Raw genomic sequence first — 24,753 nt, 5'->3', positions numbered from 1 at the left:
AAAGGGGATTATCTGAATTGGGGGAAGATTAGCTATAAAGCCATGAAAAGAACAAAGAATCCCAGCACTTAAGATAATGCACACTCTGCAAAAGAAACAGTGAGAACAAATGCAAATAAGACAGAGTAGTTGTTAGAAGGTGGAGCAGGAAAATGGCAGGAGAGTTGGTCGTGAGCTCAAATTGATCATTGTGGATATGAGGGGTCAGTAACATGGAGTCATGTTAGAAAATATATTTATTCAAGAAGATTTACTTAAAGCTCAAACCTCCGTCAAGGCCCAACAGTCCCCTTATGAAACTAGATACAATTTGGAGTCGTCCTCAAGTGGCCACTTGGTGAACTGCACTTTCTTTGCACTTCAACATTGGCTCCATTTCCCATCCCTGGAAGCTGCAGCATAACAAACAACCTGGTCTCCTTCATAATACAAGCAATACAAAAATTAATTATTTTTTGATATTGGCATTTTCACACAATTGTTTATCGACCAGCCGTATTCTTTTAGATCTACAGAAGAACCATGACACAGTTCCTCATTGTGGAGTAAAAAACAAAGGAGTAAACGGCGTATTTAAACATTTATTGAGTATCATCACAGACACCAAGTGAAAAGGCAGAGTGGACTCAGCAGCTGTTACAGGAACATCTCAAAGAAGGCACAGTTGTATATGCAAGGTGCTGTCATACAAAGAAGAGCCGCTAACACTCCAGCTCACAGATGAACTGAGTGTTCTGAGCCAGCTCCCTTTGTTTTTTAAAGTCGTACATTAATATCTTTTATGCATCGCTGCATTCTGTGAATACGATTCTGAATTTTCCTTTACGCGTAAAACTTTCTAGAGTCTGTTTTGGAAAAAATACAAAGTAATATAAAATATATATTTAAAAAAAAAAGAGCTAACAAACAGAACTCTGTTACTTTGCAGTACAAATCAAGAGGCTTCATCGTGCATTCACGCTGATTAGCAACACAATCAACAAATCAACAATCCCAGCAAAGTTGTGTGTTACTGTCCGAAGATGCTTTCAGACACGCACTGAAGTCGGAGCATTTACCTGAAATCCTCTAGAGTGGTTGTACATGAGAAGGCAAATGTCAAAGTCAGTCCATGTGAGAATACTGCAAGAAAATTTCAGGAAAAATCCAGAGCAAGCAAGCGAGCGAAGGAGCTGATGTGTTGACGATGTTTCTAACACGAGACAGATGCAAAACTGGAGGAATAGAAATATCTCAGGATGAAAGAGAGGCTTCACACACACAGAAGACGTGAACTGGGAAAGACGACGAGATTCAAGAGCTTTTGGCAAAAGGGGCTGATGTCGATGTGCAAAAACGTAATATATATGTCATGTCCTGCGTCCGGCTGCGATACACAGATGTTACTCCGCCTGAATGATACAGATGTTTTCCTGTTGTTGTGAACGTATCGGACCCAAACAGTCTCCAGCTAAGTTCTTCATATTAAAAAGGTAGACGCCAGAAAAACATTTTGCGGAGTTAATCCCAGAAAACGTCTTAACTATTGCCACTTTTTAAAATGAACAAATTAAGCCAGTGTCAGTACAACATGTCAATTTTTACGAGTGGGGTTTTGACGTCATGTTGTTTCACGTCAGCAGGTTGGTTTCACAAATAATTGTTTGTGATAGTTACACAGAGTAAATCTTTAGAATCCTCTCTAGAGCTGCAGCACATTTGAAATGTTGGCCAGTACAAGGCTGCAGATGCATCAAAGGATTTTGGGGTGGAACAAAATTGAGTTGCTGTTGCAATGAGCGTGTGTTCATGTGGTGGCAGCCCCGCCCCCTTCCCGTATCTACTAATCCCCAATGAGTGCTTACAGCTTGCATGTGTTAACATATCAAAAACAATATTTGTGTGCGACGCCAAAGAAGCAGACAATGTGAACAACACAAATGTCTCCACCGAACAGTCGCTCAGCACAGATCAGTCCACCGTCTGTGCTGCTTGCATTGAGGGTGCACGTTTAGAAGGAGGTTGTCGGAGGTTCCACTCGGGACGTTTACTTCACGCTGACCACCGTCGTGCTGTGAATGGACTCCATGACGGCGGCCAGGCGGCTGCACAGGTCGTGTGCCTGGTGGACGTGCACTTTGGGGGGGTCCTGGAGCACGACAGCCTCCGCTGCGCCGTCCAGGACCCGGGGAAGCAACTCCCCCAACTTCACCTGCAGTGAGTCTGCAAACAGAGGAAGAGTACAGCTCAAATGAAGAGCAGCTAGAGAGTAGTTTCCGGGTTTTGTTTTGAGTTAAGTGTTTAAGTTGTGTTTGTTTAAAACAGCAATGGGGAACGTTCACATTTATCAATACAGCAATTTATTGTTTCTGAAATAAAAGAAAATAACTAACTGATGCAAACCTGGGAAACATTGAGGATCATCATCATCACTACCATTTGACATCAGACCAAAAAGCCGTTCCAGCCATCGCATTAGAGATAATAATGTGATATATGAGTTATATAAGGCAATTGCAGGATGACCACATCCCTACAAATCTACTACTGTATGTTGGGAAACCTACAGCAGTAAATTCCACAAACAATCCACCGTAAGGTCTGGAGGTGTTTAAATGAAATTCAGTTTTGAGCGTATTTGGTGGAATAACAGATGATTGTCGGTTCATTTCTGAAACCATGTGCTCATGGGTTAAGTCAGCTGGTCTCACCCTCCATGTCCTGGCCCAGGCAGCAGCACCACTGGCTGCGGATGCTCTCCGTGACGTCCCGATCCTCCTGTGATGGAACCAGGTCCCGGCTCATCAGGTGAAGACAGGGGATCACGGCCTCGTCCATGATGGCCACGCCCTCCTCCACCTTGCTCTCCTCGCCGCTGCAGAACAATCGTGAGGCGCTTTCGTTCAGCGCCTTGAGGAGGAGGAGGAGGAGGAAGAAGGTGTCTTTATTCATTTCATAAAGTTTTTCCTCATGATACTGATGCTTCACATTGATGAGATGTTGCTCCACACAGCGAGCGTGAGAGCTGCTTGACTCACAGTGAGACATTTCCTCCTGTAAACCCCAATCAGCGACTTGTCCACACCACGTTTCTCTCCGTTCTTCAGGAGAGAGGAGTTGGTCTCATATGCATGAGCCAGGTAGTTCAGAGCCTCCCGCATCCTGCAACACACACACACACACACACAAACACACACATTTACGTGAGTCAACACAAGTATCATACAACCAGTCACAGGTTTTTTTATACGTGTAAATCATCAACAGTGTAAATGTAAATTTTCAGTCCTAAATCATATAATGAATTTATGTACATCAATATTATTTAAAATAGTTGTTGCTACTGAACAGTTGTAGTCCAAAAATTGACTGACCAGCTGAACTTTATGAACCAAGAAATGAGAGCATTCTAAACTTCTTCATAAACAAACCTTTAGATTGTTGTTTTAATCGCTTAATTTTTATACAGAATGAATATTGAATTTGCAGAAGTGATGTGACAGTTACTGGTCGGGTGAATATTTGACACCTACTTCCCGTGCTGGTAGTGCTCCAGGCCGGTCAGCAGGTACACAAACACCGTCCTGAACAGCCTGTAGTCGTCCTGCCACTGCTGCGAGAGAGCAAACACACAACAAGCCACAGTTGGGTTGGTTTCCTGTCGTTGCATCACACTGTACACTGTTTGTACTAGAGAACAGGCCAGGCTTTTCCTGCTGCTTGATTCTTCTATTTTTAACCTTAAAGACACCTAAATAAATTGTATTTGTCTAATAGGGATGTGGCTGGAAATCATAAATCCCATTTATACTTCCTCAATCTGCCTGTGACACTGGGCTTCATTACCATTAGTTCCTAGTAAAGCTTTAGATACTTTCTGAGAAACTACTATTACTTCTATTGGGTTCGAATCCCAGTTTGTCCGGGTTCTCTCTGTGTTTGTGTGGGTTTTCTCTGCGCATACCCTGCCTCTCGGCACCAGAGTGCCCCCCCCCCCTCCCCCCAGAGCAAAGTGTGAGAATTTAACACTTGATTCTTTCAGGTGATAGACGGTACCAAGTATTCATCCATGTCCATGTCGTCTGGCTTGATGAGGCGCAGCTTGGCCCGGGCTTCCCTCATGATGCTGATGGCCCTGCACATGAAGAACACACGGAGAGATCAGACACTTTCAAACTACAGCTGCACGTCTCTGCTCTGGACACTAGGTGGCGGAATAAGCTTTGTTTTTAGTGAGGAGCTGCTGCTGTGAGTAAAACCATTTTTACTTTAGTCACTCACCTCTGCTACGTGTAGATATTGTACATTGTCAAGGCTATTTAAAAATGTTTATCTGTGCAATACCATGTGCAACTATTTTTTACATTATATATATTTGACAATACAATTTTATATATCCTTATGTCTAAATGGAATGTTTACTTATTCATTACTTTTGCACTGATGCTTCTTATTTGTTTTTTTTGTCACCGAAACATTTGTGGTACTTTTCTTTTCTTAATATTCTATTTTCTTATATCTTATCTTCTTATATCTTTTATCTCAATCACCTGATACTTGTAATCTCCAAATTTATTTTATTAAATGTCCAACAGAGGTTTTTTCTCCTTGATTTTAGGGTTTGTGATACATTTTCTTTCATGTAGTCAATTCCTTCCAAGAGGAAGCCAGTATATTATCTGTTCTCTCATGTTTGAATACTTTTAAAAACTCATTTTGGCTTTGCTCGCTGTGTGTGTGCACCTCTCGTCGAAGCTCAGGTTCCGGTCGGTGAACTGCTCCAGCAGCGTCCTCTCGATGATGCGTTTGGGTGCGTTGTTCTGGAAGAAGTAGACGAGAGCGTGCTGCAGACGAGGATCCTCCTGGGGCGTCGTCTCCTCCTGGGAGAGCTCAAACAAGCGGCAGTACTCCTCGTGGAAGGCCTGAGGGAACCAGTGGGACATGTTCAATACTCCAATTAGAAAAACATGAAACAGAATGAAAACACATCTGATTTGATCCAGTCTCATCGTGACCAATAGACCTCACACAGGGACTGAACACTAGTTTTATTGATGCAGCCATGCTAACCGAGTGAAGACTTATTTAATTTTAATCTCATCAAAATGCGAACAAACAAGCAAATTGTGCCTTTGGGCTACAACACAAGTGAAGGGAGCAAATCTATATTTAATATGTTTAATGTGTTCTTTCTGTGTGGTCTATAAAATGGGAGATTATCATGAGATTATTCAAGTGGATGAAGGTCAAAAGTAATACTGTGGTTTATAGAAATTCTTGTCTTTATCATTTATTGAAGGAAATCTTTCAGGGGCTGCTAATAATGTTGATAATTGTTAACACAGTGTTTGCTTAGGGTTATTAATGAGGAAAATCTGCAGCTGAGAATTCAAGAAAAGGGATCAAACTGTAGCCTTTTGCAATATTAAATATCTAATGAGTATATTTTCGAGGCACATACATATTTAAAAACTGCAGAGTGGTTTACTTCAGAGGTAAATTCAAAGTTAAATCATGGGGTGACTTTGTGAAATCGATCAAACCTTGATGAGACCGGCCTCGGGGCCTTCCTTGTCGAAAATGTGTCGGGCCTTGGCGATGGCCAGAATGACTCCCTGCATAGCTGGAGTCAGCATCATCTGGGAAACGAGGAAACAACGGAGAAGAGAAATTAAATGAAAGAGAAACTGGGCTGCACACTGATGACTAACTACCATAAACAGATAAAAACAACTTCCTCTCCTTACCTCTTCATTGTATCCATCAGCATCAGCCCTCACCATGATCCGGCCCACGTTCGGGATCTCCACCTCCGACACCACGTCCTCGGTCTGTCGCTGCCTCGCCTGAGGGACGTCCTCCTGCTGCGTCTCCTCCTTCTGTTCTGCTTCCTGTTCAGGCGCTTCTCCGGAGGCTTCCGTCTCGTCTTCAGCTTTGGAGCCGAGGTCCGTCACCTCTGAGTCGTCCTCATCCACATGGAGGTTAGGGGATGTCGGGTTTCTGAGCTCGGCTTCGGGGTCAGGGGTCTGTCAGAGGAAGATTAAAAAATTCACATTATTATGAGTTCGATTGAATCATGTTGTGTTCGATAAATCAGAATCAGGTTTCATTGGCCAAGTAAGTTGCACAAACAGGGAATTTGACATGGTGAAGTGGCTCTCAGTGTGCTTACATAGAATACACATCACAACACAAAACAATACAATCAATACAAACAATACAAACAGTGCGACGGTCTAAGAAAAGAAAGAAAAGAAGTGCAGGAATAAATATTGAACGGTATGAGTATTAAAGTTATACAGTGAAGGTGAAATAAATAATATAATTAAATATAATTACAATCAATGTGTCAAGTGTCACTACCTAAATTAAATTACTTACAGCCATTTGAACTTACAACAAATCGTACATTCAGGAAGATGAGATCAGTTCTGTTGCCAGTGTGTCTTTCAGCAGGATCCAGATCAGAAGGTGGATCAGGGAGTGTTGTTGAGGGAAGTGTCTTGTGACATCTTCAACAATTTCCCAGGATGAGTTGTTGTTTCTCATCTATTTTAATATATTCTATGCTATTTACGTATCTGAACAAGTGACTGAGTGTAAAACAACAAATCAGTTGATGTCTGTAATTACTCGTGACCTTTAATCCATCTGGACGTTGCACTCGGGCCTGATATCCACTTCAGATTTCCATCGCTATGCTAAGAGGTGAAACACGACTCTTGACCCAGATATACACATTATTTCTGTGGCCTAGAATTTCTGACCCACATCCAACAGAGGGGCAAACAGACCATCTGACTCTGCGGCTCCTTCTCAGCTGAAGTGGAGCTCGGGCCGGGCCCCGGGGCGTCGGTGTCGGTGACGGCTGCAGTGCTGCTGTCGTCGGGCTGGAGGCCAGGGCTCTGTGGTGGTGGTGGTGGTGGTGGTGATGGTGTTGACTCTGATTCTTCTGGGGTCAAAGAGAGTGATGAGCCTGTGAATAAACACACATGTTCATACTGGAAAGCTTCCAGGATGTTGAAACGGCTTCCTTATCCTAACAGCTGACCTTCAGGCTTCTCTCCGGGTTCGGCCTCTGGATCCTTCTCTGCTTCCGGCTCCGGCTCCTCGGCGGCTCCCTGGTCCTCCTCCTCCTCCTCCTCCTCCTCCTCCGTGCAGGGTCCTGACTGAGGTGCTGGCTCAACGTCTGTTTGATGGACGTCAGGATTTGGGATCTCGACCGAAGCGGTGGTCTCTCCCTGCGGCGCGGCCGTCTGGCAGAACTGCTCCTCCCATTCGCTGAGCTCCTGCTGGAACCAGCGGTTGTCTTCGTGGACGTAGCGCCGGAGGACGGGCGGCAGGGAGTCCATGCCGTGCAGCATCTGGCCTGTCTCGTCATCTGTGTCTTCTAGGTAGACGTGAGGAAGGGTTAACTTACTCCTAAAACTACATTTGACCTATATTCCGAGTCACACACCAGCTCCCACCCTTGATTGACACATGGCGGTGTACCTGTGATAAGGTAGGGCAGCCTATCGTCGATGTACATCAGGCAGTAGGCGCTGGCGTTGGTCATGCCCCCGAACGAGTCGCGCTCCAGCTCCTCCCACGACGACTCGGTGATGCAGACGTCGTTGTACTTCATCCAGCGCTGGTTGGCGTGGTCGTAGATGTAGGCCCAGTAGTGACCGGCCGACGCCTGGCCCTCGTGGACCAGCACCGCGTGGAGCCTGTAGGGGGCCTAGACACCAGTACAGACCAGATTCACTGTTATTGCATCACGTGATTTTCTGTTTCTTCACAGAGATCGAGATAAATTCAGGTTTCACATCTTCTCTGTGTGTGAGAGAGTGGATGAAGTGTAGGTCTCACCTGACAGAGACTGTTGTCTGTGTACATGCCCTCCAGCTTCTGACTGAGCCTGTCAATGCTGGCCTGTAGCTCTGACACACGCACACGCACACCAACACGCACACACAGCAAATAATAAATGAGAATTAGTACAGTACACATAGAGCTCAGTGAAAATGCATTTCTTTAGCAGCAGATCTTATTCCTTCACATATTTCTGGGCTATATTTCGGCAAATTTTGTTTGCATCAATTCGTAGTTTATGTTATTTTACATTACTCATCTCATCTTCTCATATCATTTGTGTCTTATATTACATTACATGACCTATTCCGACATTACTCATATCGTTTTGTACCTTATCTCATCTCACATTAGTCGCGGGGCACCGCACCTCATCTTATATCGCTCATCTCGTTGTCTCGTATTATATCGTTTGAGAAAGTGAATTTCTCAAACTGCCTCTCGAGGCACAAGAATACGACTCAACTCGACACGTCACATTTGATCGTTGTCTATTGCCTGGGACGGCCGGGAGTCACAGGCTGCTGAGACACAGCCTTAACCGCTTATTAACATATTCACACACATCGGGTATTTTTAAACCAGGTAGTCTGCTGGAACAAAGCGCAGTGAAGGAGGCGCCTTTGGCAAATCTTCAACTCGCTGCTGTTTTATCGGAGATCACATTCTGCTCCATCTGTGGTCGCATGTTAACATGGAAGAATAAAATATATAGAATATATCTTAAGCGCCATAATAACAGAGATGTAAGGAGATACAGGTGATGCCTTTCATATCTAGAACAAAGCCCATGATACTGAATCAGAAGTGAATAAGCACCGTGATAATCGTGCTGGTTTGTATTTGCATCAGAATACCATTGATATCATTCTCTACTTCGGTCCTCCAGCGCTGCAGGCAGCTCTTAACAGAGTGGAGCTCCTCGTCGGTGATGCTGTGTGGGGCAGGGTGCGGGGGGCAGTCCAGGGGGGGTCTGCACTGGGTGAAGGGCTTGTATATGGGGGTCCGCTGGCAACTGGACACGCTGGGCGCCGGGCCCTCGGAAGAATCTGTGTCTTCTGGTTCACTGAAGAGCAACAGAAACATGGGTTTGTAATTATTAAGTTTTATATAGAAGAAACTATGTACAATACAAGTACAAGTACCTGTTGTTCTGTTTTAACCACTTTTCTGCCTATAACACTACTTGAGCTGCTTTATGCTTATATATTAATATAAATGAAGTGTATGTAAGAATAAAATAATAATAATACTGTAGATTTACACATTCAGTCTTCTGTAGATTCAAGGAACTAATCAAAACAAATGTATCTTATTGCTATTACTGTAAATATGAAAATATTTCAACTTGTAAATACTCTAAGTTCTATCAAATACTTGTGTGTCCGGTGCCTTGTACAGTTTTCTGGTTCTCACCCGTTCTCTCTGGATGTGGGTTCACCGAGCGGGGGACTTGACTGAGTCGGTGAAGACGCAGCGAGTCTCAGGTCCTCGGCCGGGGAAACACTTGTGGGCTTTGTCGTCGCAAACTCCAACACAAACTGCAGCATGTCAGCCAGAGGATACTTGGTCGGTCCGGATCCGTAGTTTTTGTAGCTGTGAATGAAGACGATTAGAGATGATTCAAATTATCAGATGAACCGACGTCTAAAGATCTCGGCTCTAACGATGAACGTACCACTCAAGCTTCTGTTGAAGGACCGCAAGTTGCTCCTTGAGTTTCTTCACCTCCCCTCTCCGCTCATGGGCCTGGTCTATGTTTCTGTGCAGATATCTGTAAACCAATAATGGATCAGTGTGTGATATTTGTTAAAGGATTCATACAGACATGTTTTTAATCCTCCATTCACCATTGATAATACACTGAGCATTTGAAAAACAGGACTTACTCCTAAGGGTAATTTTTACCCTTCGCCAATGAGGTAATATTTTAAATCAGCGTTGTTGAGCAGGATTAATCAAAAACTACAGGACAGAATTTTCATGATTTAAAATGGCGTTGTGGGGAAACCAACTGGGAAGAACCCAGTACATTTTAGAGCACATCCAGGGATTGTTTTCACTTTCTAAAGCTGTTTTCAGACACACATTTACTCTCTATGTAATAATATCTGCATGAAGCTCACCTGTCCATGTAAATGATTTGTGGGAACTCCAGTTTCTTGTGTATCTTTTCAGGACGGCCGAGCTGAGTGTTGAACTCAAATCTGGACAATTCAAACGTCAGGACCGGCGGTAACTTGTTGAACCATCGCTGCAACCGAGAGAAAATACACAAAGTCGTCTGAGCACAGAATCACATTTTCACAAACACTGGATGAAAAGTCAAAGTTTCACCTCGCGACCGGGTGTAACGCTGTGTTCTGAGTGCAGTGACTCAATCTCCCTCTCGACCATGGCTCCTTCCAGACATTCATCCAGGTTGTTGAAGCCGTTGACTTGAAGGGGATACTGACCGAACTGCTCGGTGTTGCACAGCGTTTTACCTGAAAACAGAATCACAACAACCCTGAGTGGCTGAGAAGGAAACTCACATTGACTTACGACGAAACCACCAAACCACACCTTCATGTTTTCTTTCAGTTACGAAGGTGCCGTAGAAAAGCTGGACCATGGGGTTTTTCTGTTTGTCCTCTGCGTTGCTAAAAAGAAAAACGTGACATTATGTTCATGCATCCAATGAAGAAGAGTCATGAAACATGCATGAGGGTGTCATCAGCAGAGAACTTACTTTCCACTGGCAGCCAGTTGAAATGCGTCCTCCAGCCATTCAAGCAGCTTGTGGGAAAACTCGCTTACATCCTAGAATAAACACAATAGAAAGGAAATATTCTTCTTATACTCCACGTCTTGATTAGATTATTAATTATTCTGAGTAATACCTCATTAGGATTTAGGTATTAAAGATTCAGTGTGTATGATTGAGGTGAAAAGGATCTGTTGATAGAAATTGAATATAAAATAATCTGATCTAATCTTCTGATGTTTTCACTATTGTGTTTTCTTTACCCTAAACCTGAGCTTTTATATTTAAATACTTATTCATATATCGGGAGTGGGTGCTCTATACAGAGGCCACCATGCTTTTTACAGTAGCCCAGACTGGACAAACTAAACCTTTTCAGTTTTTACGACAACTGAAGCTACCACAGGTTGTCTCCCATGATGGAAGGGGAGGGTGAGGTGAGGGGTGTTCAGCTGCCACATGCAGCTTCACCACTAGATGTCACTAAAACTCTACACACTGAACCTTTAAGAAAATGCTGTTTACATGACAGAGTCTTATTCAGACCTTTATAATCTCAGAACATCGGTGTCCATGTAAACCTAGTCACTGTCTTTAACCCCAAGTCTCAGTGGTAGCTCAAGAGAGGAAGTTAAGAATTTGCAAATCTTTCCAATCTATCCGAAACAAAAATATGTGAGGGAAGACATTTTTTAGTATTTTTTATTTTATTATATTGTGATTAAATATCCCGATGATCAAACACTCAGGTGCTGACATACCCGAGAGGTGATAACAAGGAGCTGCCAGACATGCACCCTGCCTCCTGCCACTGAGAAACAAGCCACCCTCGAGCCTCGGCACGTGGGAAGTTTCGAAGAGATGTCTTGGTAAATGACAAATACAGCATGTGTGTGTTGTACCTGTTGGGCCTCACTGCTCCTGAAGGCATCGCGCAGTAACTCAACGGCAGCAGAAGGATCCACGAACCGGCGGGTGGAGCCGAGCATGAGGGCGAACAGGCAACGCAGCTCCTGCATGAACGCGATGTTCCTCTTGTCCTGGAAACACAGAGTCAGAGATTCAAGCTTCAACCCTCTGTTGGCTGAGGTTGTGTGAAGAAGTTCTGATCTACTCACTGAGTGGCTCTTGCACTTCTCCAGGAGACGCTCAGACAGATGGTAGTTGAGAACCAGCCTCCGGAACACAGGCAGGTGGAACAGAGACTAGAACACAACGGAATTGATAGAGCATTAATCCTGGCTAATCCAAACCAAGGATTTAATATATAAAATATCTAATATATCATTAAATAGAGGTAAAAAAGACAAAAAACTAAAAAAATACAACAAAATTGGGTATTTAAAAAGAGAGCAGATATGTATTGCACATTAAAGACTGTGCAGCTTTACACCTCTGACTTCAGCACTCAGCTGTGGAGCTCATCACTTTATCAATCAGTAAATTAGTAAATTATCTGAATGAGATATTCAAAATTTACTCCAATTGCTATTAAAATCCCATTCAGAGTTTCCTTCGACCTCTTGAATAAACAGTGAGAGAGAATTGTGTCACTGGAGCTTTTGAAAAAACTCCTTTAAGAAATATCGCCTGAATTTCCAAGCTTCAAAATCAGGCGTCTGCTGCTCCTGATCTTTTCAGAAACACAATTTAATTCTTCAAGTTTCCAGATTTAAAACTAAACTAAATGATTTCGTTTTAAGGATAATAGCTCTGCACACGTGCCCCGCCACTAAAAACACGATAAGCTAAACACATTAATACCTGTCGGCTCGTCTTATTTGTCATGTGGGTCAGTGAGTGGAGCCTCTGAGCACTTATGATGTATTTTCCCGTTTGCGAGGGAAATTCAATTACTGCTTATCTCAGTTTTACTGTAATTTATACCACAAAGGATAAAAGAGGGATAATGAACTGACAATTGAATCATGTGGTCACTCAGTCTAAATCTGATAGTATAATTACTTTGTTGAGGGAGACGGCTTTATCGAGAGCCGGGCTCTGTTTGACTCGTAAACAAAGATGTCAGTTAAATTTGCATTCAAACTACAACGCCTCATCTTCTCATTTCCAGACAGTAACCTCCGTCCTCAGAGGGTTTTGACGTCTCAATCGAAGAAGAAGCATGTTTGAGTTCAACAGAGACAAATAGCCACCGTCTTCTCATCGTCCTTTTCAGGCTCTGACTCAGAAGTCCTCCGCTCGCTTCCATCATCGTGTCCCTCGCTCTTTAATCATCCACACGGCCTGAGCCGCTCGATGAGGCTCCGGTTTCTGCCAAGCCACCTGATAGGTCTGGCTAACTTCAGTCGGGAATGGACTTTTAATAGAGTTAGCAGCTCAGGAAAAATACTGTAGATGTGAAGATTTCCATACGTTCATTTTCCTTTTGACATTTAATTGTATTATAATGTTATGAGTTGATGATTTTAGGATTCAGTGCTGTCACTTTAAAAGCATGAGGACATCAGTCAATATAAGCCCTCACACATATATCAGTATCAGCGTTCATGTTTATGCACTGATATGAAATTGATGTGAATTCATGTTTACATTTTATTCTTAAACTTGTGTTTACTTTCTCAATCGAAGCTCTATGTACTTGGGTGTATTTGTATTTTCTTTTTATGTTTAGTTATTTATAATTTATACTATTATAATATACTTCGTCATGAGGGTTTGATAAAGACATCTTGGGAATCACTGCAAATGTTTTATTTATAATTTATATATCGTCTAATAAATTGGTTTCTAAAATATTTATCCCAGAATATCTGTAGCGGCATCGGTTGTGCTCTAGTAGGTTGTAAAAGACCAAAAGTCTGTTGCTACCTGAAAACAAGGTTTGACACCTCTGACAGAACTAAAGTTAGAAAACTTGGAAGGCCAACAAGTCTATAAATGTTCGTAGAGCAAAATGAAGGAGCTGTTTATCTCTGTTGGAGCAGGTGGACACTCAGAAGGAGCTCGGTGCACCTCACAGAACATTTCCTCTGTGTGCATTGTGCAGCTGCATTATGAATTTTATTATAATACTTGTATTACCTGTATGACGGCACTGAACCAGCAGGTGTTTCCCACGTTGCGAATGCCCACGGGCCAGTCGTCCTGACGCATCCAGTCTGCGGGGTTGCTCATGTCGCCCTGGGCCTCACAGCGTTTCCTCTTCATTCTCGCTGCGTTCTCCTCTGCACTGGCCTCCAGAGCCCTGACAGAACATCAGACCCGACAACTCTGTTAGACACAGGCTGACGTATTCACATTGTCTGTCCGGTGCAAAGGTTGTATAATTAAGTCTCAGTCGATTAGATGTTTGATCCACTGTCTCCTGCGATAACTTGTTTGAATTTCTAACTTAAGTCAAACCAGAGGCAAAGGGTGAAAAAGCACCTGTGAAATTCTCTCTCCTCCTCCTGGGCATTGCGGGACTCCTGCAGGCTGAGCTCTATGGCCGCCTGCAGCTCATCTTTACGAATTCCTGAAGAAAAATACACAACAACGTGCAACAATCTAGTGTCGGACAATTCTTTTCAACTTTTACGAAACATAGAATTGAACAATAATGTATAATAACACTTTAGCATTTGAAAGCGTGTGAAACAATCATTGACTAATCCTAAAGGGTGTATTTGTATATTAATTAAATCAGAATGATGTGGCAGTGTATTTTGGCCCTTGCTGTACCTTTTTGGCCCTCCCAGGCCTCTTCAGGGGCCCCTGACTCCTCTGGATCCCCAGGATCCTGAACCTCTGCAGGTTGTGTTGTTAACATTCCCACAGCATGTCCAACATCTCCCTGACTGGCCTTTAAGAGATGAGACAAGGACATGATAAAGGAGATATAGTGTCTGCAGAGGAATTAGCAATAAAATACTAATGAAGTATTACATTACTAGATACGTTCAACACTGTGGACCTGCTTTGAATACAACAACAGAGAGCCCTTATAACATTAATCATTTAGTTTTGATTAATTACAGAGCAGCGTCCCGTGTGGCTCTAGCGATGGATTGTCACGACAGCTTGTTCAGACGTTCCTTTTTCTCCGCAGCGTGAGTTGTCGTTAAACATCTATTGACACTTGATCATCTTACCTTCAAGGCTCTGTAGAGAATCTGTGGGTCCCTGATGCCAGTGATCTCCTTCAGCTGGTTGATCAGCATCTCGCTCTGCTGAGGAATAAGATCAAACACAAGGCAACAACAAGCATGAGATCAGCCACGCGTCTCGAAAACTGACAGTTGTTTAATGACGAGTTTGGGCTATTGATGGACTGGCTTTGGAAATGCATGACGCGTCTCCACTACCTCCCACTATCCAGAGACAGAATATCCATATATCCATGCATCAGTGTGATTATGAAAGGAACCATGTTTGAGAGAAACTTATTTAACATGGTCTTTGACTTTTTAGTCTGGTCCATCAGCTAATCTAACATCTGTCATTTCAAATGTTTGAATCAAACACAAATGAAACAGGTTTCTTGCAAATAGCAATAGGTTTCCGTTATAATAGCTTATTGACTAATAACCCTGACTATATGAACCTGTATGCAACCCAGGTTTAACCCTTGAGGTAACAGGTCGATTTTCCCACATCTTGTCCATAACTCCCCGACTCACAGTCCACCGTGACTCATGTGAACACAATGTGACTCATGTGAGAGCTGAAGATAAAAGTAGGCCTCAGTCGTGGCTTCTGACGCACACACGTGTCGACACATCATGGTGTGTGTGGATGTGTAGCTGAAGGACAAACACGTGTCAGGACGATGCAGCTTGAAAAAATAACCGTGGAAAATTTACAGCTTTAAAAGCAATAGTTTGGGCATTTTGGGAGATTTATTTGCTTTTCAATGGGACCAGTCTAATTCCTGTACACAAGCACATAATGACGAAGGATTTCACTTCCTGGTTCACGCGACTGATCCCTGCAGAAACTGAAGAAAAATGTGTTTGTGTTTTTGGATCTGTGCCGTCTCGTTTCCAGACCAAGTGCCAACTTTGCCCGTGGTTGCTTCACAAAAATACAAATACTTGATGATTTGAACAATTAACTGCCCCCCCCGCTGATTTAACAAGTGCATCCTTGACCAAACTGTTAACCTAACAGAAATGTATTAACACTTTCCAATTACTCGTCATCAAATACAAACTCTCACAGGCCGTCATATGTTTTGACTTATCAGACACAAGAAAGAAATAACAGAAGTCTGCTGAGCGAGAGGTGCTATATAAAGCCCTCCACCCCCCCGACAGCAGGTGGACATGTCAGGGTCTCTTTCTGACACACACACAAAGACACACACATACACACACACACAGACAGGCAAAAGCAAGCCGACCAGACTTATATGGAGTCCCGGGGCTATCTGAAACCCTCTTGCTTAGCCTCTATTTAAAGCGTCTGACATGGATAGCACAGACTTCTGTTTATCATTCCACTCAGCATGCCACCAGAGCTGAGTGACAAAGGCAGTGGGTGTCTCTAACTCTCTCTCTATGACACACACACACAAACACACAGACACACACTTCCTGTGTCAATACCAAACAGAAAACACATGCAAACACATGATTTTCTTTTGACACCTCATAATTTCCAAAGTCCAAGTGATAGTTCGAATCCCGAACCCTTTAGCACCAGAAGAGACTTGGCTTAATGTGTTGTATGGGGGGGTGGGGGGGCTGGAATTAGAAAGGCCCTATTGATGAAGTCTGGTCGGATGGAGACAGAGCCCAACACTGATTTATTTAAAAGTTACAGCCTCGTATAACACAGAGACAGACATGTGATATTTTACAGCCTGTAGAATTTTTTTTGAAGTATCACAGCCATATTTCATTCTATATTCTATTCTTATATATAATGTTATGTGGGAGTTATAAGCTTTGGCCTTATGTGACTATACCTGAAAACATCATATATACGCTATGGTCCCATATGATTAAAAGGTATTAGGACCATATTCAACTATATATAAATCTGTAGAGTATATAATGGAATATGGCTCTGGTTAGTTTTGGTCATATACCTGAAACTTCTTTTGATTCTAAAGCTTCCTGCTAATTTATGTGTTTGTGATTTAGAGAATAAATGTGTATTAAGAGAAGCTAAACGGATTTTTCTCATTTGCTCATCAAACACGTTGGGAACATACATGTGGATTTTATGAAAATAAAAGCACTTTGGTGAATTTTATGTGAGCCGAATGTTAAAGTGTTACCTAAATAAACAGTCTTATAACGTTTCATGTGTTTTTAACCTGTTTAAATCCAGTTAAATTAAAGTCAACGTATAAATGTGGTGTTTTCTAAGGCAGGTCAGGATTCTGTCGGTGGGTTAGTGCTGGAGTTCACGTTAGTTCCTCGCGCAAACACTCATGGTTACTTATTACGTTCCCGTCATGCTCTGCGCTCACCGAGTTGGTCGAGTTCTCTCCCTGTTCAATCTGTTCGGTTCTCATCGCTGATAAAAAACCCGGTTTTCCTCCGGTTTCGTCCCAAAGGGTCGGAAGAGATCCGGAGTCACACCAGGTCCATCAGTCAGCGGCGCGAGCGAGCAACCAGCTGCGCGCGCGCCCACCTGTCAAGAGACACACGCGCGTGCACCGGGACCATCGCGAGGCTGACATCAAAGCGTGCGCGCTCTCGCATCCGGAAGGGCAGAACATTTTATTACAGTGAAGTAAGAAGTCAACATTACAGTGAAGTGACGTCAAGTTGACACTCATCATTCAATACTTTGAATAGATACAATACAAATATTTACTACATACAAACTCCTGAAATGAATTAATGATGAACGACGATAAGCAGAATGACGAACATAATTCTTTAAATTCATTCTTCACTGTGGAATTTACACACAACTCCTGATGTAGACTAATGAAGTTTCTGGTGTGAATTAAAAATAAAGTCCAGTTTGTAAAACATGAATGTTCCTGAACGAGATGCTGAGAAGTCTTTAAATGGCGTTTTCCTGCCTCAGCTATATTATATATATAGGGACGTGTTGTGGAGAGGTTAGATGGGATTAATTGTTTACTAGTTTGAACTATACTCGCTTATTTGCATCAATTCACTTAAGGAATTCAACATTCAACATCTTGTGGAACATAACCCCCCCCCCACCATACATCCTCTGGTGATGCCACACTTTACAACACTAGATTATCCTCTGCAATGAAGCAATAAACAGGGGCACTAAACAAACCTTTAGGGAGTTTCCTTTCCAGCGAGTTTCATTAATTTACGTATCACATTACTCGGGAGAAGTGGGAAATCAATATCTGTGCAACCAAAGTCTCTGTGCTGCTCCGGCCATTGTAACATCCCTCCGCTCGCAGCTGCTTCTGCTGAACCTGTTCGATGAAACTGTGGATTTTCTTTGTGTAAACATATCAGACTTCTGCATGTTGAACCTGGAAAACACCTGGAATCCGGAAGGTTCTAGTTTTTTTTCTTTCAAAGCCTCATGTCTCTGGTTTGGCTCTTGCTGCTGCTCTCAGGTAAGATTCCTCACTGATATATTTCCTTCATGGTATGAAATATGTATCACCTGCAGGGTTTCTGTTTTGTGAAGCGTTTCTCAATTTATGTTATTGTTGTGTTTTCAAATATTTCAAACAACTGTTCTGCATGGCTTAAATTAGGTCAGTTAGCTGTCACAGATTCAGTTTTTGTAATGTGAAGGTCTATTTTATTTAATATTTTAACCATAATTAAACAACCAAATGCATGTACATATAGTAATTAATGCATTCAAAAAAATGTATTCATAGATTCATTTTATTGTATAATATGTTGTATAATATGTTGTATAATAATAAAACTACGATTTTTCTATTACTTTACATAGTCTGATATCAAAATACAACTTTATTGAGATCTCTCATCCCAGAAATATGACACATGAATCCAAACATCCACCATTTTATTGAAGATTGTTTAGCATCTTTATGTACTGCATTGAGAAACTTCCTACATCTGTGCGTTGTTGGTAATTCCACTTTGTCCTGCAGCTCATCTGTGTGAATGTGTGCCAGAGAAGCCGAAGCGCTCGGCTCTGAACCAGCTCACCAGGACCCTCCTGAAGAAATACGACTGCGGAGTTCGGCCGGTCCACAACTGGACCAGTACCACCACCGTGTCCATAGACCTCATACTGCAGTCTGTCCTCGATGTGGTACTGCCGGACATCAGTACTTCTAGAACTTTACGCTTTCTTTTCCACTTGTCCGGAAAACCCAATATCTTTGAATTAACACAAGGAGTAGAACAAAGTTGTACAGTCTATCTTGTTGCACCACACAACTTTGACTGTAAGAGGAATTAGGTTGAATCAGTTCAAGTCAAACTGCTTCATTACGAGGTTGTGATATATAACAAAAGTTATATTTTTCTCTTTTTACCCAGGATGGAAAGACACAGAGCATTACTATTAGTATTTGGTACAGACAGGTATGTGGCCCCTCATATCTCATTTCATTCTTCATAATCCTGAGAACCATTTAACCTCTATAAAAAAAAAACTGGTTTACAATATATATTTTTAGAATTGTAATGAAAAACAGCTATGATATATATATGATGATATATATTTATCGCATAGAATTTACACTATAAACATATTTCGTATGTGAATTGGCTACTATTATTGGCTATCAACAAGTTTTGTCAATAATGCAATATTTACATTGTAATTTTATTCTATTTAAATATACTATTTATTAATATTTGACTGCATACATGTCTTGTGTTGTTTGCAGACCTGGACTGATGAGTTCCTGGTCTGGGATCCAGAAGAGTTTGACGGCATCAACGAGATCTCTCTGTCGTCTGATGCGATCTGGATACCTGATGTGATCGTTAGTGAATTGTGAGAAAGTAAACTTTGTACTTTCAGTACTCATCTGTTTTACCAAGTCCTAATGGAAAATAACTAAAAACTGAATCCTAAGTATTATTTTTAAGTTGGAAACAAGTTTTCCCGGGTGTAAAAACTTGTCTCGACATCAGGATTGAGGCCACTCAACACTTTTAACAATATAGGCCTAAACAAAATGTGTTTAGAATATTAGCAACAAGTAAACAATGACAGCTCTGTTATGAGCCGTGACTTCACAATACAAACCATCCTTAACTTTACAGTCAGACACTTCTTAAGTGGTCAGCGTCAAAATAGTTTGTGCGAAACTAAAGTTTATATGTCAAAATTTGTTTTATAATATGTTTAAACATAAAATAAATGAGGATCAGCAGATCTCACATACTTTACAATATTATTCGCTTTGATTTAAGCCTTTATAAGTTGATAAATTACTAAATAAATTACTATGAAACTGATAAGTCGACTAAAAGACTCGATCACATGCAAAAGTATTTTCCTTTATATGAATTGATCATTTAAATTAAGGTGTTTGAAATTTGTAATAAAGGATGTGGCCTCATTTTCTGAGGTAAATATAGTTTCTGTTCATTTAAATCTAACTTAAATATAATCCACAAATCACTTAAATGTGAAAACTGTTAAACTGTCCTAAAGTCGCTTGTAATAAACACAAAGTCATGATTCCAAAATGGCCGTTTCAGATAGGACATCAACTTGACATCAAGAAGGTGATTCTGACGTGTATCATATTCCAGCTTGTTTTCTGAGTCTCAACTTACCCCCCCTCCACTCCTCGGGTGTTCTCAGTTTGAACGCTGGGAAGTCCCCGCCAATCCCCTACGTCTACGTCAACTCCTCTGGCTCGGTGAAGAACTACCGACCCATGCAGGTGGTGCTGGCCTGCAGCCTCGAGATGTACGCCTTTCCCTTCGACAAGCAGAACTGCAGCCTCACCTTCCGCAGCTGGCTTCACTCAGGTCTGTGTGCCCGCCTGGAACCGGGGCTGGAAATCAGAGTGAATTCCGGTAACATGTCTTTATATTTGCTAAATATCACACCTGCAATGGGATCCCATTTTTTTTTTATTTGTTTGAATACCATTTGATTTGTTCTGGTTCACATTTCGAGAGCACAATTAAATTGACTAGACCCCGATTTCTATTGGTATCCTCACAAATTGCACACTCATAGATATCATTCCCCCAAATATTGCTAATTTGTTGGTCAAGATCCATTAATAATTCCCTGGGAACTGGAAACTTTCAAAAAGGCCCAATGTTACACAAATTCCTGGATCTACCCTTTTGTTCGGATCCCAGCTAAAATCAAATGGGCTCTTTTTTGAACCGTTTCTCATCCTCTCACCACGTTCAATACAAATCTGTGGCTCTGTTTTTCACAATGCAACAAACAGACCGACGAACCAAACACCAGCAAACCAACCAATCAACCAACAAATAAATGTACAGGGCAGAAAATGAGACAGTACATCCCGAACCTTACAGGAGCTGGGTTTGGTCAATGGTTTTCTTCTTTCATTAGAGTTTAGTCAGTTCCCATGAATTTGGTTAAAGATGAAAACGTAAATGACACAATCAGCAGGGATCCTCCGGAGCTACAGCAAAGTAAGAACCTAGCCCTAACCCTGACCAGTATGAGGAACACTTCAGTATCTGGCAGGAAACCAGACACACAAATCCTGCCTGGCAACAAAAGTGATCAACGTAGTTCACCCTCCATCTTTTTAGTTTTTAACCCTTCGACCTCTCTCCCCCTGCAGTGAAGGAGATAGACCTGACTCTGTGGAGGAGTGCAGAGACCATCGCTCACGATCAGGGACAGTTCATGAATGACGGAGAGTGGGAGCTGCTGTCCATCCCGTCACGCTACTGGCAAATCCACCAGGACCAGACCGACTACGCACACATCCAGTTCAATGTACGTCTCGGTTATGCAGGACTGATGGAGAAACGTTACTTTAATCAAATCCTAATGTGTGTAATTGTGGTGCTCTCCAACAAGCTCTGTGGCCCCCCCCCCCCCCCCCCCTCCCAACCCCTCGAATTGCTAAAGCACAGAGCAACTGGCCGTGACCTCCATGGATCGGACTAGTGGGCTAATGCCAAATGATGAGGCGGAGGCGGTTTCTGGCAGGAAAAGAAACAGAGAGAGAGAGGGGCTGATAGACAGGGGGGAGGGTGAGCCTCCATAATGAGACTGTCTCAGCGGCTGCCTGATCAATGGACTTCTTGTACGTGGTGGTGGGGGGGCGGGGGCGAGGAGAAGGGCCTCGTAGCCCAGTGCAGGTGGAGCTCAGGGAGGTTTATTTATTCAGCTCCAGGACCCAAGGAGGCTTCTCGGTAGCGGTGCACGAGTGTAATGGCACATTTGGATTTTGTTAGTGGTAGTTTAGTGAGAGAACATCACATGCATATATTTATATCACATCTACATAATGCAATTAACACCCTGCACAGGCTATTCCTTAATAGTGACTTTATGTTTATTGAGCTGTTAATGAAGTTCAATAAAGCAAACGAATTAGAAAATGATTTAAAAAGTGAAAGAATATATAAAAACAATAATATGTATATAATTGAAATATTATATAAATAATAATATAAATATGTATAAACCTGTTTGCATACGTGACATACAAACTGAATAATCATAAAATGTAATGAAAAATGTAAATGAATAGAAATAAAACAATATATTGGATGGTTGTCATGTAATGGTGAATAGAATTAGATTCAATAGGTTTGTAATATTGCAAATAAACGCCTGAGAATATACATTTGCATCATTTATATGTTTATATCAGTTCTTTTTATCCTTTTATATGTATTTTTTCTCATGATGCGTTGTATAGTAGTAAATGTCATCACAAATAGACAAAATAGTTTAGAAGCTGGAAATGACATCAGAGTTGACTTGAGATGGATAAATAAGAAACAGCTGAATGATGAAAGACTGAACAGTTTTTCAGAATCTACTGAATCAGTGGTTAAATAAAAACATGGCCTCACACCTTCTGACCTTGTCTGTCCCTCAGGTTCTGATCCGCCGGCGCCCCCTGCTGTATGTGGTGGGTCTCCTCATCCCCAGCATCTTCCTCATGTTGGTGGATGTGATGAGCTTCTATCTTCCTCTGGACAGTGGCGTACGCATCGCCTTTAAGATCAGCATTCTGCTGGGATACACCGTGTTCAGAGTCAACCTGGCGGGCGACCTGCCCTCGTCTGCCCTCTCCACTCCTCTCATAGGTGGGCTTTAAGTATGGTTCCATCAGCAAACCATCTTATCAATAATGCTTTACTGTGTTTATTGGTCTTTATCAGGTTCTTCCCCCACCCCTCTCTACTCAGGTGTGTACTTCGTGGTGTGCATGGCCATGCTGATGCTCAGCCTCATCAAATCCATACTGGTGGTGAAGCTGTTCCACCACAGCGAGAAGGAGGTCAGACAGATGTCAGTGTCCGCCTGCCTGCTGGACAAGTACGGCTCAGGTGGTGCCAGGTTCACTGAGAGCGCCTTCACCTCCATCAAAACCCTCGACCACATCAACACCTCTGCAGGTAAACCAGCTCAGACTGGGATTTGATTAATGTCCTGCTGACAGGGGGTTTGAAAGAATGTTCTTACTTTAGGCTTCATCAAATCAAAGGTGCTAAGTGGAGTCAAGGGTGAAAGAAGTTAGAGGCTACAGATGATAGATACTCGGCCTCTGTGGAGGACAGGGACGCCTGAAATCAGAGTTCTGAATTAGAAACTAAGACTTGGAGAGTTTGAAGAAAGTGAAAAATAAATAAATCCTGCATCCACCCCCTTAATTGAATCAGCTCTAAAAGTGAATGGGTTCAACCCTTACCAATACCCCAAACTTCCTCTAAGAATCAATCAATCCTGCTGACAGAGCAGAGAAAACATAAACTCTATGGTGGAGGTAACGATACTGGGTTTGTGTATTATTAAACTGTTTGGTCTTACAGTTCTCACTGTCGCCCTGTAAGTGCCTCTATCCTTCCAACCTCCTTGACTCGCTAATTTTCCTCCTGATTGATTTTGATTGTTCACATTTATCTAGAAACATCTGTTCATAAATATTGTTTATGTCTGAAATCCGATTTGTTGATCTTCTATAGATTACGAGCTGGATACCTCGCTGGACGGGGATTTGTTGTCTCTGACTGAAATCCACGATGCTCCCTCTGGGCCGGAGTGGCTCCTGCAGGAACTGGTGTCCCTCCGCCTGGCGTTGTCTCAGGAGGACATCGAGTCCTCGGCCCAGGCTGATTGGCTGGCCCTCTGCTCTAAGCTTGACCGCCTGCTGTTCCGTCTCTACCTGGTGGTGCTGACCGTGTACTCTGCCACTCTGCTGCTGCTCTGGGCCACCTGGAGCTTTGCCTGAACCAACACACGCTCAGAGACTTATTGATTCTTTAAATACTCGACTGGACGTCTGGGTTTGTGGTGTTTGGCACATTTACAGAGATTCCAGATAAAGAGCTTTTAAAAGGAGAACGAGTGGATTATTGTATGTGTATTAAAAATGCAATGAACCTGAACTGCACTGTGTTTTAAATAACATGTCAAGAAGTGGTCATATTTGATTTCTGTTGCACAAACAATTGTCTGAATTAAAATATATACAGTATATTGTATGTTGCTCTTGAAAATATTAAATAAATAATAATTTGTTTCCAGATCTACAGCTTTTAAGTTCTTAAATCTATTTAAGTGTTTGCTACAAGTTCAAAAATAAACTTCAATCTGTCTAAAACTACAACTATCGTTAAGTATTCTGTTTGTATTTTCCCCGCAGATATTCCACTACACAGCTGCCTCGTAGTTTCACAGAGACATTATTACACAGGGTGTGTTATCATGTTTTCCAGACAGTGGAGATGTGAGCGATTATACTATGATAATAAAGCAGCTCCCTGGAGAGAAGCCTCAGTGCCGGTGTGATGTTATAATATTGTATTCATACTTTAATCTCCATCCTGCTGCCACATAATAGATCACTACAGCCCATTCAGAGCTCGGCTGCTGTGGCTCTGCTCCCTGTGGGTTTTCCTAATACTCGTGATAAGAATATCAAAAGTACGTCGCACAAAAACTTACCGGTGGAAAGATCCATATTAATGTGATTTTCACAGTAATTGCGAGTCTCTTCTGCGCGTGGATCTGGTTACATGATGTTATGCAACAGTGCTGAGGATTGAAGTTAAGTCAGTGTCTTGTTTCTGTCTCTGTTACATCTCCTCCACCAAGAC

At 42.2% G+C, this 24,753-nt stretch overlaps 2 protein-coding genes across 8 annotated transcripts; one reads left to right on the top strand and one right to left on the bottom strand.

Moving 5' to 3' along the window:
• Positions 1 to 567: 567 nt before the first annotated feature.
• On the bottom strand, positions 568 to 17,163 carry usp28 (ubiquitin specific peptidase 28). 7 transcript variants are annotated; one of them, XM_062406485.1, is made up of 26 exons: positions 17,004 to 17,163; positions 14,677 to 14,751; positions 14,267 to 14,387; positions 13,973 to 14,060; positions 13,628 to 13,790; positions 11,701 to 11,787; positions 11,485 to 11,622; positions 10,568 to 10,638; positions 10,402 to 10,478; positions 10,174 to 10,322; positions 9,963 to 10,090; positions 9,515 to 9,610; positions 9,253 to 9,432; positions 8,694 to 8,902; positions 7,834 to 7,904; positions 7,474 to 7,702; positions 7,031 to 7,369; positions 6,774 to 6,955; positions 5,727 to 6,005; positions 5,523 to 5,618; positions 4,723 to 4,901; positions 4,036 to 4,114; positions 3,513 to 3,592; positions 3,018 to 3,141; positions 2,691 to 2,889; positions 568 to 2,202 (listed from the first exon to the last, which is right to left on the bottom strand). In XM_062406485.1, exons 1-26 carry the CDS (start codon positions 17,046 to 17,048, stop codon positions 2,027 to 2,029), a joined length of 3,660 nt encoding a protein of 1,219 aa, XP_062262469.1. In that variant the 5' UTR covers positions 17,049 to 17,163; the 3' UTR covers positions 568 to 2,026. The 7 variants fall into 7 exon arrangements, with proteins under 7 accessions (XP_062262469.1, XP_062262466.1, XP_062262468.1 ...); XM_062406482.1 differs by having other exon boundaries at positions 7,834 to 7,927; positions 8,696 to 8,902; XM_062406484.1 differs by having other exon boundaries at positions 14,677 to 14,754; positions 17,004 to 17,162.
• Positions 17,164 to 18,058: 895 nt separating this feature from the next.
• On the top strand, positions 18,059 to 23,885 carry htr3b (5-hydroxytryptamine (serotonin) receptor 3B). The gene is made up of 9 exons (XM_062406524.1): positions 18,059 to 18,092; positions 18,606 to 18,769; positions 19,000 to 19,044; positions 19,353 to 19,462; positions 20,282 to 20,451; positions 21,255 to 21,412; positions 22,530 to 22,740; positions 22,843 to 23,052; positions 23,620 to 23,885. The coding sequence occupies exons 1-9, from the start codon at positions 18,059 to 18,061 to the stop codon at positions 23,883 to 23,885; spliced, it is 1,368 nt and encodes a 455-aa protein (XP_062262508.1).
• The last annotated feature ends 868 nt before the right edge of the window (positions 23,886 to 24,753 follow it).

This window comes from Platichthys flesus, chromosome 15, assembly GCF_949316205.1.
Source record: "Platichthys flesus chromosome 15, fPlaFle2.1, whole genome shotgun sequence".
Classification (NCBI taxonomy): Eukaryota; Metazoa; Chordata; class Actinopteri; order Pleuronectiformes; family Pleuronectidae; genus Platichthys; species Platichthys flesus.
The sequence above is the reverse complement of the archived record's forward strand: the minus strand, read 5'-3'. Positions and strand labels throughout refer to the sequence as shown.